This window comes from Lepidothrix coronata, unplaced genomic scaffold (genome assembly GCF_001604755.1).
Source record: "Lepidothrix coronata isolate B3197 unplaced genomic scaffold, Lepidothrix_coronata-1.0 Scaffold107, whole genome shotgun sequence".
NCBI lineage: Eukaryota > Metazoa > Chordata > Aves > Passeriformes > Pipridae > Lepidothrix > Lepidothrix coronata.
In genome coordinates, this window is record NW_016690287.1 from 4,335,940 (window position 1) to 4,348,929 (window position 12,990).

Consider the following 12,990-nt stretch of genomic DNA (forward strand, 5'->3'; position numbering starts at 1 on the left):
CACCTGCTATGAATGTTGCTTTAGTTGACCCAGCATCACCCTGGTTGCACTAAGTTGTCATTAAAACAAGGGGCCTTGACCCAGGAGTTCTTTAATCACCTGGGTGATTGTTTTTTTTTAATTCTCTTCTTCTATATCATATGAAAATTTACTATTTTTCCCCTCACATTCTGCACCATCTTAGGAAAAAAAATATTTGGGTATTGTGGTTCATTAAATTCATAAAGAGTTGTTAGCTCTTGTTAAATACCAACAATCTCAAGTGAACCATAGGTCTTTTCCTGATAATCAGTTAACTGTGCAAATGATAATTTTCATTTCAGCTTTTCAGAAATTTTTTATAAAGGCACATTTTGCATGCCTAAAGTAATGCCTTCATGTTGATCCTATGTATGTAGTGAGGATCAAGAAAATTTTTAAAGATGGGTCAGTAACATAAGAATAATCTTTCAAACATTATAAAATACTTAAGACTAACTCAAGCCTTTCTACCTTTCTGAAATACTTATATCAAAACAAAAAGGTTAGATTTAAAGGGTTTGGATAATCAAACACACTTTTAGGAAATGCTAAAACTTGAGGTGTAAAAATTTTGTGTGTATAACAGTTCAGGGATCAAAATCCAGCTACCAGCTTAGTTATTTCAAGCAGTATTTGGAATAAATTGTTCTTAAATCAGCGAGTTCAGGAGAGGATATTTTAAATTCAGATTATACTTTATGAAGACATGTTATATATAGGGTTGTGACTTACTTTCAAAAAGCAATCTTATTACTTAAGATGTAACACTATTTTCTTTTTAATGAACTGGTCACCAGCCTCAGGGCTGCATCTCTGTACCCTGTGAGTGGGTACACTTAATTTCTGTTCCTGTCATCCCAGCCAAGGCACCAATCACACAGAGTGTGAGATTATATGGAGACAGGGAGCATTTTTTGTTGATTTTTTATAATACACGTGTGTGATTGAGGTCAGGTCAAACCCTCAAGCCTAGAGGCCGAGCAAGAATAAATCACTTGCTTACAGCCTGCCAAGGTAAATTCCTGTTTGCTTCCATACATCCTCCTTCCCAGTACACACAGCTTTGGAAACCGAGTGTGAGATTCTCTGACAAAACACCATAGCTCCACTAATGCAAAAAATAAGCTCACAGTGGCCCTGAACTTGTAAACAGCACTGGACATTCCAGCAAGAGGGCAACTGTCATGCTCCTAGTTATTTTGGTTAATCACTGTACAGCAATTAAACAGCAATTCCTCCCATCCCAGCCACCTTTGATGTGCACAACGGCTGAGCAGCTGCACTCAGCCTTACACTTCTGAGAAAACATTTCAAGTGATGGGGAAGGAGAGGCAACACATGCAAAGACAGATACTCACAGGGACACATCCAGCGGCAGCCACACGTTTCTTCAACCTTCACAGCAGGGAGGTTGCTGTGACACACCGGTTTTGCCATCCTCTCACAGTTAATGTGGTGGCTCTCCAGAACTGTGTAATCTCCTGGAAAGCATGTCACAGTGTGGCACTGGTCTGGTAATGTCCATTTATCACCAGGCTGGGTAGGGAGACACGGAGATTCAACAGTGAAAAGATGGGCAGGGGGCAGGAAAACACAAAGCCTGGCTGGTGCCACAACCCCACAGTCAACAAGTACAGTGACTGTGACTCAAATTATCCTTGGAAAACTAAATAAAGGAATGCAGTGTATTAAGGACTCCATCACAATTAGAAAGTTGAAATTAGCAACACTAAGAAACAGACTCTGAAATTCCAAGCCAAAGGTAACAGTTCTGAACAGGAAATGCTTTGCTACAACAAAATGAAGTGTCTGATACTCCACCACTTGCTGTCCTACAGCATGTGTGGATAGCAGAGTCAACAAAGAATTGCCCTCAGCTTTGCTTTAAATTTCAAAGCCTTTAGTCTTCATAAGCCACAGATGGTCATGGCACAGGAGGAATTAACAATATTTGTTCCAAGCTAGAAAGGCGTGGAATATTGTAATTATTTTATCCAAAACTCTGAAATTTTAAAACAGTTCCTCCCTTCCCAAAGGGAATTTGTTCCTTTACCATATCAATGTTATTGCATAAATGCAGTGGACTTGTAAAACTAAAAATTAAATGCAAAATATACTCTTAGTTTCTAAAGGCCAGTCTAAATTTTAAGGTACCAGGATTACATACTAATAAATGACAGAGAAATAGATGTAGTCACAATCTGGAGTATCTCAAGATTCCTATCTGGAAAAAGCTGAGCTCTCTGGCCCAAATCCCACAGAACTCTATACTCCATAAATAGGCTCAATGAATTTCAAAACAGTGTTCATCCCTGAGGTCTGCATTCCCAGGAATATCCTCAAATGTGGGAAACAGCACTTCCCAGACCTATCTCTACAGAGGTGAGTCCAGAAACACCAGCACAAGTGAGACATTGGTTCTACGAACTGGGTTAACATTTCTTGATATCCACAAGCAGAAACAAGTGGGAAAGAAAAAATTGATATGGGGGAAGGTGATCTCCTATCATATCTTTCTCACTTTAACCATCATTCCCATAAAAAAGAAGAGCAAAGGATTAAAACAACTAGATAACAACATAATTCACAGATGAGTCTTGTCACTGAATGTTCAAGCTGAGAGTAACACTGTGAAAGTATTGCTCTGTATCTCTGAGCTATGTGATTCCATCAAGTCTAAACAAGAACAGTCAGACTTGCAGCCATAAAAAAATTACATATTAAATACAAGTTAATTTACTGGACCCGTTTCAGGACTTTGAGAAGGCAACTGAAAGTTGCTTAATACTTTTCAGGCTTGTGAGCCTAGAGGAAGCTGTGAAAAAGTGACAAGAGGAGCTTTAAGTATGGAAAAAGTATTTAGATAGGAAGAAATAGAATGTTTTTTAATTATAGTTGTCTCGCCTACAACTCACTAGAAGAGGAGCACCTGGAAGGGTACAAATACAGCTGTGCAAGTCTGGCTTCCATACATATTTAATTGTTTTTATTTCACTCCTTAACAGGACATCTATTGGAAAACATCTAAGAGCTGGACAAGAATAGCAAAGCACAGCACAGTAAAACGAAAATACCAGTTGAAGTATCACAAAAAAGCCAAGAATCCTGGTGCAGAGGAAGATGCAGGGACTCTGAAGACAAAGAAAGCCTAAATCCCAACTGATATGAAATCGTAGGAGTTAAACACGACAGAAAGGGAAGGAAAATCAGGGGTTTCTAAACAGTGAAGGATGTCTGCTGAAAGCAGTGAGCCTGCCAGGACACCGCAGGAAGCCTCAGACTTCCTCTCTGAGGGAGCTCTGAACCTACAGACCTGGACTTGTACACTCTTCCCTTGCTGTGCATCTGCAGGAGGGAGAGACATGTACCTCGAGCAGCTTTCTCAGCTGGTACCTTTTAATTTAGTCAGGGGTTTATTTGTTTGTTTGTCTGTTCTGTAAGCCAAGAGCTGAGCTATAGGAGAAAAGCCATGGTACAGACACTGCTAGTTTAGGAAAGTGGTTTTTATTGCCATACATAGACTAGAAATGCAGAAGATCAAAGATCACTTCATGATGAAATGCTACTATTATAAGACAAGTACCCACACTTTTATTATCATCTTTATGCCCGTTGAAAACCATCATAACAAGACTAATGATGAAAATTAACTACATCAACAAAAAACCTTAATCTACCATAATTGTTCTGATATTCTGTCAGCTGGCAAGTTCAAATATGAAACCAGTGGCTCTTTGCACACCCTGTATTTAGCACTCCTGCAACTCCCTGCCACTGGATCTGATGAGTACTAAAAACTTATGTGGATTCAAAGAATGGTTGAATAAATTCATGAAGGAGAAAACTATCTAGCCCTATCTAACATAAAAAGGTGTCACTATCACCTGAGGGTGTCCCTCAGACACAAATTGTTCAAGGCTGGGACAGTTCAAGGAATTTTCACACATATTTAATTACATTCCTCCCCTGGCTCCTATTTTTGGTCACAAAATACAGGGGGTTGGATGGGATTTTGGCCTGCCCCAGCACATTTGATCTGCTATCCTTCTGCTACTAACAGTGACCTTAGTCATGAATCTTCCTTCAACAATCCTTTCCAGGGTAGAGGTAATAACAAAAAAGTAACAAATCATGTTGTTCATGATACTGATAGGATTTAGGCTGATATTTTTGATCCTGAGTGCTCTGATTTCCTTGCAAACTGCACGAGATCAGTTCCCACAATCTCCAGGTGCATGACAGACATCCCGCCTGGGGAACTGAGCCTCCTGCAATAACTCTGAGTAACCCCTGAAATATTGTGAATCCAATGTAAAAGCCTGTGTTTTCTGAATTAGGGAAGAGCCTTGATTCTTCATCCCCGTGGATTTGTGGAATTTGCTGGAAGAGGGGAACAGAACAGTGGCACCTCCCTGCCAGTGAGGCAGCAGAGGCGTGCAGAGTGTGGGTGCTGCCCCGGGACACTCCCACGGTGTCCTGGAGGCTCCCAGGGATGCTCAGCAGCCTGTTCCAAAAGGCAGTGGCCACCACAGTGCCTTGTAACACCTATTTTTTTCTGGCTGACAGAAGAGGTAACACAAAATCCCCCTAAAGGCTGCCCTTTGAAAGTGTGGCTTGTTTTCCCAAGGACTGGAGCCCGGCCTCTTTTCCTCGAAGAGCATTTTAGCCAGAACGGAAATTGTGCTTTGAGTTTATCACCCAAAAAAAATGAAACCTGACATGTCTGAAATTCAAGTTTAGCTTCCTAGCATCTATCTCCACATACCTGTGTCTGCTCTAGGAGCCCCGAGGCCTGGACACGTGCAAATAATCTGATTATTTTTTGGTTTTAACTAAAGAAGTTTTTCAAATTTATTTTTTGTTTGTTGGTTGGGTTTTTTTTCTTATTTAGGCTCTCAGTCTCGAAGCCTCCAGATTATTAGTGCCTGATTTAGCTAAAGCCTTTCTGTGTTCTCACCAGCTAACCGAGGCCAGCCCTGTAAGGCAGTTTTGACATATTTCCTGTGTCTAGACAATTCATAAGCATTTCTTTATTAGCCACATCCTTCCTTACAATCATGTCTTCACAAGGGAAAAATCAAAGGAATATTTTTAAGGTACCAGAAATTCAAGATAAATCCTAGACTAGAGCTCATAACTGATCCCTACTAGAAAACACGGCACAAGCTTATGCTAATATTTTTAAAAGCATGAAGGATCATATACTCTCAAAAACCTTGGTGTTTCACCTGAGATGAAGGAACTTAACCTTTTATAACATCTAGATCATTGCTTTCTTAGACCTGGATCACTTTTGAGAGATCAGACAGGTTTACAAGCATTTCTGAGCATTTTCTCGGGATCAATAAGAGCTTTACCACAAATGAACACAGAGAACTTTGCTTCTATTACTTAAGAGATTATTTCCCCTAAAAAGATAATTATCACACAATAATTATCTTCCCATAAGATTTCCACAGGGACAAAGTATTTGTAATTTTAGCAGAAGGACAGGGTCTGCACAATGATGTTGCCTCCCCCTACACATGCACCTTTTTTTTGGCCATGTTTAGCTGTCCCAGAAGTCCTTTCACCAGGAGAAGGAAATGCATTTTTCACTGTCAGGGAAGACACACATTATCACAAGTTTTGGTTCTGCACTGCCTTCAGTAGCATTCAACACTGCAAGATGAGGTGTCTCCTTTGTGTGCAAAGTTACCCCACCGCTTCAAAAGGCAACATTTTCCTCCTAAAAACAATTCTTAATATTTTCCCATGCTTTTTTTTTCATGCTATCTCTGAAGATATTCATGCTCCTGCACAGACTTTGCAACTTGAAAGCCAGATGGACAACCCAGGCAATACACTTACTTTTTTTTTGTTTCCATCCTCATCCATACATTCTCTGACAGGGTCTGAAAGAGAAGAAGACATATTTTAGTCATCTCACTCCCTCACTCAGCCTTTTAAGTGGCGGTCACCAAAACACAGAGTGCTTATTTAAAAACATGATTTAGGCTGTAAGTTTATTTGTGTGTGTTAGAATGTGTGAATCCCTACCTCAAGACTGCAGGCTTTTGTACAAAGTGTATAAGAGTAAGTCACAGAAGGTATAAACTTTGTTACTGCTCCCATTTCCTTACTTTTGCAATGATGCTGATCCCAAAACAACCTGTGAGCAATAGCTGGGCTGTAATTCTATAGCACTTCTTGTACTGACAGCTCCACCCAGATGGTACTTTAAAAAATCCTGACTTTAACTCTGAGTGAAGGTCCAGCCTTACTTCTGAATCATTTGAGGAACTGAGAATATTTCTAGGAAGTAGCAGGTGATGAGAATTTACACACACATTTATTAAATGCCAACAGACAAATACAGCATAAATGTGCAAATAGCTGCAATAAGAGCACTCAAATTCAGCTTCCTTACATTCAGGCATCACTGTGAAGAGCAGTTTTTTTATAGAACCAGTTAAATGGTCACAGGGCACCCACTGAATTGCAGTTTCTTTGTTTATGTGCTCTCACTACACACCTAGAGATATATGGGAAGCAATCTCATATAGGTACTGTGGCATGACAACGTGATAACCACATGTCTAGGAAATTAAAACACTGACTAGCAAACTCTTTCTAGAATATTATACTATGCTATCTTATATTCACTATGTGCTCTGTCTTTTCCAGGACAAGTAATGTATTTTGAAAGCATTTAGGAAATCTTTTAAACCTTTTTAATAGTATTATTTTTGGTACACTTCCATACATAAGGCAAGACTCCCTCCGTACAAGAAATCCAACTGTGTGAGTCTGGAGGGGAAAATTATGCTTTACAGATTGTAAGAAACTTAAAACAAACAAAAAAATCCAAACAAGAAAATAAATCCCCACAAAAAAATAAGACTATAATTTTCCACCCCACAGCAAAGGCTTTACCAACAGCAAAAGGAAGAGCTAAATTTTTCAAATTGAGGTGTTGAAGATTAGATATCTATGATTCAAGTTTTTTTGAGCTGTTAGAAAAGCTTTCATAAAAATACAAAGCTCTCACCTCTAGTACTAATAGGTTATAGCACAGATTGCAATAAGAAAACAGTTACTGGTTCCAAATTCCCGCTCCCCATCCTATATCTTGGATCAATGTAATTTACAGCAAGAAAAATCGCATATTTTACAGTGTGAAGAGAGGAAATGCATCTTTAAAAGCTTATATTAAAAGAAAAGAAAGAAAATGGCAGCTGTTTAAATCTAGAAAATGGCAGCTGTTTGATGCTCTGGAGAGATTTTAAAATGCCAGAAGTGATCCCAGCGGAGAACGATCGGATATCTCCAAGCTGGACTGTGAACGCTCTGCAACTTCCTCATTCTCAGTGGTACTTGGCTCTGCAAAAAAGTCCACTTATTGTAAAGGAGATGTAACTAAGCCCTTGTAATGCTGGTAAAAACCTGTGCAATGACTAACACTATGAGACAGTAGTTTGTGGTGAGAACACAAAGATGCTATTGGAATAGAAATAACAATAGATGTAATAAATATCTACATACACACAGATCAAGGAGGCAAAGGTAGTAAAATACTGGTCAGTGTTGAATCAAGGTTCCTTAGAGGAGGAGTATTTTCATGTATAAATAAATTAATATTTGTTTAAAATATTTTACACTTTTTTTCCCAGTATTGGTTTTCCTGGAAAAGTTAATTACTTATTCTTCTTCTTTTTTCTTCTACTTGGGCTGAATTTTTTGTAGACATACTCATCATGCCTGAAAAATACGCAATTTGAAATCTGTACTCACAACTAACATTTCTGAAGCATGTCCCATTCAGTCATGACAGCTTGAGCTGTCCTTCAGTTGATGACCAGCCCCGATTATTAAGAAGGTGACAACTCAAAAGTTCAGGCCCAAGCAGTTCCAAAAACCTTGCTGGAAGTTGGCTGATTGGAATACCAACTGACTACACGCTTTAAAGGCTCAGGTTTTGTTTCACATGGAAGTGATGATAGTGGTCTAGGTTAACACTTGTGATGATTGTCGGTAAAACACTAGCGAAGGAACGCTGGGTTGACTTGTACAATGAGAAAAGTCATTCTGGTTTGGGCATTTCAATTTTTGTGTTTTGCTCCAGTCATGCAGCCACAACTATTGGACTTACCCATGCACACTTTTTTGATAAATTCGCTATTCAATGTGATCATAGTGGATAAATCTTCGAAATTCTGGAGCTTCATGATTCTGGTAGCAGCAGATGGCCCGGCCAAAGTCCTTAGTTGCTCTTCATCATAACTGTTCCCAACACCAATTGGAAAAAGGGATACCCCTAGGAAAAGAGAAGAAAAAGGTTTTAATTAGGCAATGCAAAGGAGAAAGAGATCTTTGCTCATGGGAGTGGTGGAGTCATCATCGCTGGAAGTATTTAAAAGGCATGTAGATGTGGCACCTGGGGACACGGTGTAGTAGTGGCCTTGGCAGTGCTGGGGTAACAGCTGGACTTGATGATCTTGAAGGTCTTTTCAAATATAAATGATTGTATGATTCTATGGAGCTTTTTTTCATTTGCTTCTTAAAAAGAAAATTAAAAAAGAACTGGGAAAAGTTTTTCTCCGACAGTTAATTGTAACGTATTCCTTGCATAATTCCCTCCACATTGGCTAAAGGCAACTAAGGGCTGAAATGGTAATGCTCTAATCACAGCACTAACTAGGATGAGCTCTATTAATCTCAAGCATAGTAAGATCATGCATGGTCAACAAAATGCAGCTGCAGACTTAACGAAAACATCTTCACTTTTTTTATAATGCAAAAAGTCTCAATATATTGCTTTCTTTCTTCAGTTACATGGCAATTGGATTATTTTCAAGCCATTTAATTATAAATAACACTTGATAGTTGCTATGTAGTCCACGCCTTATTCAATGGCTCCCAAAGCAACCTTCAAAGTAAGTCAAAGTTCCTCAGCTGAACACCTGAGGAAGCTGAGGTCAGAAAGAACAGACAGAAAACTTGAAAAATCATCATGCAGCACACACTGATAGCAGAAGTATGTTCCTGTACAGGTCAGTGCAGAATCTGAGCAAAACCTCCAATTATTATAATGATATTATTATTATTATTATTATTATTATTATTATTATTATTATTTTATCATTTTATTGATTTATTGATTTATTAATTTATTAATTTATTAATTTATTAATTTATTATTTATTATTACAGTGAACTTTTCAAGGATCACTGTCCTGCAACAGCACTGAATTTATAATATCAGATACATTCCTGTCATCCCCGTCTATCCATAGTACTTTGGAAAATGAAATGCCACCAATGTGTGAAGCCCGTGGAAGCTGTTCAGCTTAAACTGCAGATTGGTACTGAATTTACCAGTAACTCAAAGGCATCTTCATCAGGCACATTTTGTTCAGGTCTGTTTCTTACTGGAACATCGTGCACAGTAAGGTCAGAACTTACACGAACATACCAGTGTCTTAATTTTCCATCTTTTGTTACAGCACACTACTTAAAAAGCAACAACCCTATTTAAAAATAGTGACAGTGAAAGGAGATTTACTGTTGAGTCTTGCAGAAAGAGCAGCAGCCTCCACGGAGTCTTCTGACCTCCCTGACACGATGACTATGGCAACCTTTGATGCGCTGGGTCTGCCCCCGTGGGATTCTGACATGGCATTCTGGACTACAAAATCAATGGCATTTCCTGAGAAGAAATCAAGAGATAAATAAGAGATATGATAGAAAACTCAGAAGAGACTATAAAACTAAATTTTACTTTACTATTAGTATGTTATAGTAGTAGGTACTGAAAAATAGTGATTCTTAAAGGACTTTTAATGCCTGCATTATTGCTGCTACATGAAAGATCTCAGCTATTAAGAACCTTCCAGTACTATTTACACATCCCAACACAGAAGGACTGTCCTCAGCTACCCAGTTTCTGCAGTAATGGGAACTTTACTACCTTTCCTTGGCCACAAGAATAAAGCTATGCTCCTCACTTCAGTGCAACGCCACAGGAAGACTTCTGGAAAAGGTAACTACTAAAGGAAAGAACATATTGAAGAGATGATGTTCTTATTTCCCAACTGCCAAGCAACAGTGACATCCAGTGGCGATCTGATGCACAACTTCACACCATGTCGAGCTGTACACAGGAGTTTCTCTTGCTCCTAGTGAAGATCTATTGCTTCTTTAATTTCATCAACTTTTAGTATGGGTGTGAAAAGCACACCTTGCCTCCCCACTACCAGCAACCTCTCTGAAGTCTAATCTCAGAGTAACCCATAATCTAACCGGGTGGTCCATATTAAAAACAACGAAAAAAAATCAAAAAAACACCAGATCCCACAAAACTTGCAAAGAAATTCTACCTTAGCTAGCAAATCACAAACTGGCTTAAATTGGAAGCTGCTGCCCTTTCATTTAACATCTGTGAACACTCAGGCAAATTTTTGTTGAGAATCATGACCTCAGCAAGAGAGCACTTTGTTAGTACTTGCATTTAGACATGTATTTGCACAAATATTTATACTGGGAATCATGATATGCAGCTTTCTTAAAAGCTCCTTTGGGCTTGAAAGTTATCAGGTCAGGAAGTAAAAATGGTACCGGGTGACTGATGTGACATTCAGGGCAAACAGTGAACAGTGAACAATAAACACTCTAAAAGACTAGTTCCTCTTAGTAATCTGTAATAACTCTGGAGCAGAAATAGGTTTGCCTAAGGAATTCACTGTGCAATTTATAATAACAAACACATTTGAAAAACACTGGAAGTCAGACAGTAGATAATTCACCAGCACACCCTCAGTGTACCTCAGCACACCTCAGCACTTGGTACTTTGCCTTTCTGCATCATGTCACTCAAACTTATCCAGTGATAGAAGCAAAAATCCTTTTCCCAAGTTGCTGCAAGCATGGACAACCTCTAGGAATCTCAGTCAGCACACTGATTATTGATAAGGCTGAGAGAGCTGGGGTTATTCAGCCCGGAGAAGAGAGGACTCCAGGGAGACCTCACTGTAGCCTTTCAGTACTTAAAGGGAGTTTAAAACGAAAGAGAGAGGGTGACTTTTTGCATGAGCAGACAGCGACAGGACGAAGGGGAGTGGTTTTAAACTAAAAAAAAGAGAGATTTAGATTTGATGTGAGGAAGAAATTTTTTACTCAGAGGGTAGGGAGGCCCTGGCACAGGTTGCCCAGAGAAGCTGTGGCTGCCCCATCCCTGGAAGTGTTCAGGGCCAGGCTGGATTGGGCTCTGGGCAACCTGGGATAGTGGGTGACATCCCTGACCATGGCAAGAGTGTTGGAAAGAGATGATCCTTAAGGTCCCTTCCAACCCGAATCATTCTGAGATTCTATGATATCATGGCAACAGCAATTGGATATTCTACAAAGTTTCAATAAGAGTTTTAGGAAGAATTTACCCCTTGGAAGAATCTAGCCTAGAACAGATATCTGAAAAAAACCTCAAATGTTTCCTTTGCCACAGCACTGGTTTGCAGGTCAAGCTTCCTTCTCAAATACTGTTGCTTCCCCCACCCTTCCCTGTTGTCCTATACACCCCTACAGTCCCTGACAGCCTCATATCCCCTTTCCAACTTACCCAGCCACTTCTCCATTAGCCCATTATCACTAATTCCTCCACAGCCTCATGTTCAAGTGTCATCTCTCCACACAGATGCCCAAAACTAAAGATCTGGGACCAACCAGGAACTGCTGCCAGGCCCTGTTGGACCTAAAGCAGGAATAGGATCCACACCAATTTCCCCTTTTATAAGCTTCCATCTCTCACGTGGCATTACCTCCACTATAAATCTCCTCTCTAGAAAAGGTCACCTATTTTCCCGAGCCCAACTTCTTAAATAGAATGATTCATGTTTGTTTAAATCACTTCAACAGAATGCTTTCAACAGTATTTAAGAACACAACAGGACGTCTCTCTTCTGTTTCTTGCTATGCAATTATTATCTTTTATTTAGTTCTTACAACTGTGTAGATTAATTTCATTCCTATCATTTGATTTTCATTCCCACTGTAATTCTGAATTATATTTTATATATGAAATAAAAACGCTTCTGAGTTTCTGTTCAGTGAAAACCTCAACATTTTGAATGTTTTTCTACTTGCAAAAAACCACATTTTAAAGCACCATTATTGTTCAGGTGATGGTGATTCCATTTCACAAACTACTATTCCTGACCACAAAAATTAACTAACTCCAGGTATTAACTCATGTCCTCTATAGCTGTCTCACAACCCTTGCTACAAATGGTTTTGTGTCTGTAGAGGTGGAATGTTAGGTGCAAAGTGGCAGGTAAGCTATAAATAACTGAGGATAAAACAAAATACAGAAAATTATTATGACTACATTCCAAATCCCTGAGATTGCTCCAGGATGGTCACTGTGCCAGAAGATTGACTCATTTCCCTTTTGTCCTATAAATAATTACAAAAAAGAAAGCATTTCAGGTTTTAACTTTCAAATATTTTAAGTTAAACTTTTGCACAGTAAGAATCACAAATGATTTTTCATTCAATTTGTGACAAGCACTTGAAATTTCTCTGTTTGCTGTTTGGTTTTTTTTTAATGACCCTTTGACTTTTGTGTGTTGGTGTTGTCACCAGCAGTTCCAGGTCCCTTTCTCTTTCTCACATTAATTCTGAAAATTTTCAGAAACTTCTATACATATTGGTAAACTGGAAAATCCATTATTTTTATAATTTCTCATAAAGAAATCAAGTACCATTGCAACAGAACCAGTGATTATTTTAAAGTCCCCCAAAACCAGTTACTCAATTTAATGCACGGAAAATTTGTTTTAGTGTCTTAAAGCCTTTTCGGATTTCTCCCCTTATTTTGAAGCCAGCTCCCGAGAAAAGAGCCAGGTGTCTGAAGACATGATCAAATGAACACTTTTGTCCTGCTAGAGGGACTCAAAGTCCCCATCCCAAACTGGAAGCTGTCACTTCTCAGCTGTT

At 39.0% G+C, this 12,990-nt stretch overlaps 1 protein-coding gene across 1 annotated transcript in view; it reads right to left on the reverse strand.

The window, feature by feature from the left end:
* VWF (von Willebrand factor) overlaps positions 1 to 12,990 on the reverse strand; it is a 133,601-nt gene that overhangs the window by 40,842 nt on the left and 79,769 nt on the right. The window contains exons 31-34 of the mRNA XM_017823982.1: positions 9,566 to 9,709; positions 8,153 to 8,317; positions 5,872 to 5,915; positions 1,380 to 1,557 (exon numbers count right to left, since the gene is read on the reverse strand). Of these exons, the coding sequence (XP_017679471.1) occupies positions 1,380 to 1,557; positions 5,872 to 5,915; positions 8,153 to 8,317; positions 9,566 to 9,709 (531 nt within the window). The remainder of the gene's footprint in view (positions 1 to 1,379; positions 1,558 to 5,871; positions 5,916 to 8,152; positions 8,318 to 9,565; positions 9,710 to 12,990) is intronic.